Source organism: Glycine max, chromosome 15 (genome assembly GCF_000004515.6).
Source record: "Glycine max cultivar Williams 82 chromosome 15, Glycine_max_v4.0, whole genome shotgun sequence".
NCBI lineage: Eukaryota > Viridiplantae > Streptophyta > Magnoliopsida > Fabales > Fabaceae > Glycine > Glycine max.
The window spans coordinates 48257974-48261049 of NC_038251.2; the positions used below are offsets into that span (position 1 = coordinate 48257974).

General features: G+C 31.4%; 1 protein-coding gene across 1 annotated transcript; it reads right to left on the minus strand.

Annotated features, from left to right (window-relative positions):
- Positions 1–543: 543 nt before the first annotated feature.
- On the minus strand, positions 544–2832 carry LOC100789936 (F-box/FBD/LRR-repeat protein At3g14710). The gene is made up of 3 exons (XM_003545822.4): positions 1668–2832; positions 1140–1283; positions 544–1019 (listed from the first exon to the last, which is right to left on the minus strand). Exons 1-3 carry the CDS (start codon positions 2607–2609, stop codon positions 744–746), a joined length of 1362 nt encoding a protein of 453 aa, XP_003545870.1. The 5' UTR covers positions 2610–2832; the 3' UTR covers positions 544–743.
- Positions 2833–3076: the final 244 nt, after the last annotated feature.

Consider the following 3076-nt stretch of genomic DNA (forward strand, 5'->3'; position numbering starts at 1 on the left):
TTTGTTATTTTTAATAATATTTTCTTTTTATAATTCAGTTATTTTAAAGGCTATAAATAAATACATTTGCAACCAAATAACTTTATTAGTTTTCTATATATAATGATTTGAGAATTAAAAGTTATTTATTAATCTTTGCTAATAAGACAAACTTATTATAAACACTAACATAAGAAATAGACAATTTGAGTTTTGAAAGACACCAAAAAATATTCGCTTTTATTATCGTAATTTTCAGTATATTATATTTGTTTTTCTTATCTTGCATGTCTTTTGGACATTGTTTGTAAAGTTTCAATGTATTTCTGGCCTTGAATGCATTAGTCTAAACATACGATGTGAAAAGGCAAATTAGATATTATATTGCATCAAATGTCTGTAGAGATTTGTTTTCTAGGTAGTAGTGATTATCACAATTATAGATTCAATTATAAATAATTCTCATGATATATATATATATATATATATATATATATATATATATATATATATATATATATATATATATATGAGATAAATTATTAATTTAATTAATGTTTCGGAATACATAATTACAAATATTTTGTATAAAGTCTTATTCGATGGTTTATTTATCTCTTAGATAAAGTTTAAGTTTGGTCCCCCCCTCTCATTTAGTTCTCGGTCCGTCCCTGTATATAAAACCCATGAATTAAAATATTAATGCATCTGTTCCACACAATATATCTTCTTTAATTTACAAATATATCTCTTTGACTAATGCATTAGAATTGTATCATGACTAAGTTGGAACACTTTGGAAAAGATAGTATCTGGTCCTTGACTTTCTCCACGTCGATTTCTGAATACCGCAACCAGAAAGCAGTACATATGATCATTTGCTCCAAGACTGCTGCATTTGCCAACACAAATTTTGCCAAAAGAAGCTCATGCTCGCGCACATTAAATTCCTTAAACTGAAAAACTTTGAGGCTAGACAGGAAGCACTGAGGCACTGATGCAGAAGTCAAGACATGATCTTTATTTGATTCTGATACTCCCTGAAACATTTTTTAGTGTGTAAAATCAGCCATGCATCCACCATTTGTTGTATGTCAAAAAAATATAAACAAGCACTTATATTTCTGTGAACCCAAATTAAGTAACAGTTCAAAACATACATTTTGTAAAACAAGACTACTAAGAATTGGGCAATTGTTCAGAATGTTGAGCAGAGCTTCACCAGTGACCTCATTTAGTTGCAGATAACTCAACCTACTAAAAGCTGGTAGATGGGTGAAAATATCTCTGGCATGCATCAAAACCTGTATAACAAAGAAAAACTTCAAATTCTGGGAGTCAAAGTTTTCAATATTGTTTTAACATTCTACAAAATAGTTTGTATTTTATATAAAATTGTAACAAAAACTCCTCATCTTGTTATTCAAAATTGTATGCGTCACCTTTTGAAATAATTTGGTTACTACATTAATTTTTTAAATATATTTGCGTCACTACTTCAGTTCCTTAAAGATTTCTCAAAACTAAGTATCGATTTTTTTTTCCTCAAAACTAATAATTCCTAAAAAGATCTTTCTCATCAGTTAAATCCTGCAAGAGCAATTTAGTGAATAATTTTATATCTTCTCTCTCAAAGATTTGTCCATCACTCTGCAAAATTCCCATCCACATGGCATTAAATAGCATACCTTGTAAAACAATAATTTCAATTGCTTCACTTCACGGATTTGTGCAAGAAGCTTGTGTACTTGAAACCCAAGTTTTCCAACATTGGTCATTTTGTCTTCATCAGCAACAATCACAACAGATGCACTGTGAATTGATGCTGAATTCAGTAGAATGATTTCTTGCTCAAGATCACCCCCATAAGAGAAATCTGCTAGATTGGGAGCAAAAATCTTGATGGCAGATTTATGTGATTTATTTGATAGAGAGTTCCATATTGCTATGGAAAACCTTTCCAGTAGAGGTGCTTTGATACCAATGTTCTGCTTAGTTAACCACTCACATCCTCTAGCTTCAAGCACTTTGAGAACTGGAAAGTTAAGAATTAGATCTTCTGAATAATTGGAGGATTCACTCACTAACCTTATCCCAGAAATGCTAAGGTTTTGAAGATTTGGGAGAGAAGAAAAGATTGGAACACTAATAGTACATTTCATTTGAAGCACCAATTGCACTAGAGAATTGCAACTAAAGAGGGAACAAGAAGGAAATAGGATTTCATCGGCATACTGAATATGAAGATTCTGGACACCCCTTTGCAAGATAGAGGAAATCCATGCACTTACCAGGGTTGAATCATAATGATAACATGTTAAACAAAGAGAGAAACTTTGGATGCTTGAATTGGCTAGGTGAAGAATCACCTTTTTCACAAAACACACAAAGTGTTCTTTTTGCATCTTTTTCCCCAAAGGGTGCAAAGCATCATTAAACTGTAGGCCTGTGATGGATTTCCAAACATGAATCCACCCTTTTGATAACACACTAGTGTGAACTGCATCTGTAGTTGGAAGGAAAGACAGAATCTTACCAAGAATGCTTTCATGCAACTTGCTAATTATGCCTTCCCCTTCAACCACAGTTTGCTCAGGAGGTAACCTTTTTGTTGCAATGATTGAATTCATGACTTTGAAGCAAGTGTGCGCACGATTCCTGAAGGTGTCAAGTTTCACAAATTTTCTAAAGATGAATAATTATGAAGGAAATAAAACAGATTTATGTAAAAATTACTTCAAAGATACACCGTTTAGTAATGCAACATAAGATTGAATTAACGTGAAGTATATGTGCAATTAATATCAGTAGAGAGGCAGAGGAGATAGTACTATTGAGTAAATTTGCTCATTCTGGGTTATGCTTAGAATGTGTATGAAACAGAATGGCGAATGAGGTGATATTTAACTGGGAAATTATGCTGATGCAAAAAAGAAAATTAAAAGTTTGCAACTTTCATTTGATATAAAAAATTGCGCTAATTGGACTGTTCAACATTTTACTTTTAAAATGAATAATCATGCATGGATACTTAAATGTTAACCGGGAGATTATGTTTATTAAAAAAAATTAGAAAACTGAAGCTTTCAATTAGAAA

What these genes read in the sequence shown, in the direction of transcription:
- LOC100789936 (XM_003545822.4), bottom strand. Translation starts at nt 2,609, where the DNA reads ATGAATTCAATCATTGCAACAAAAAGGTTACCTCCTGAGCAAACTGTG. An exon ending in TGAAATTATTGTTTTACAAG is followed by an intron (nt 1,284 to 1,667) that starts GTATGCTATTTA and finishes TTTGTTATACAG; the next exon opens with GTTTTGATGCATGCCAGAGA. An exon ending in GTAGTCTTGTTTTACAAAAT is followed by an intron (nt 1,020 to 1,139) that starts GTATGTTTTGAA and finishes AAAATGTTTCAG; the next exon opens with GGAGTATCAGAATCAAATAA.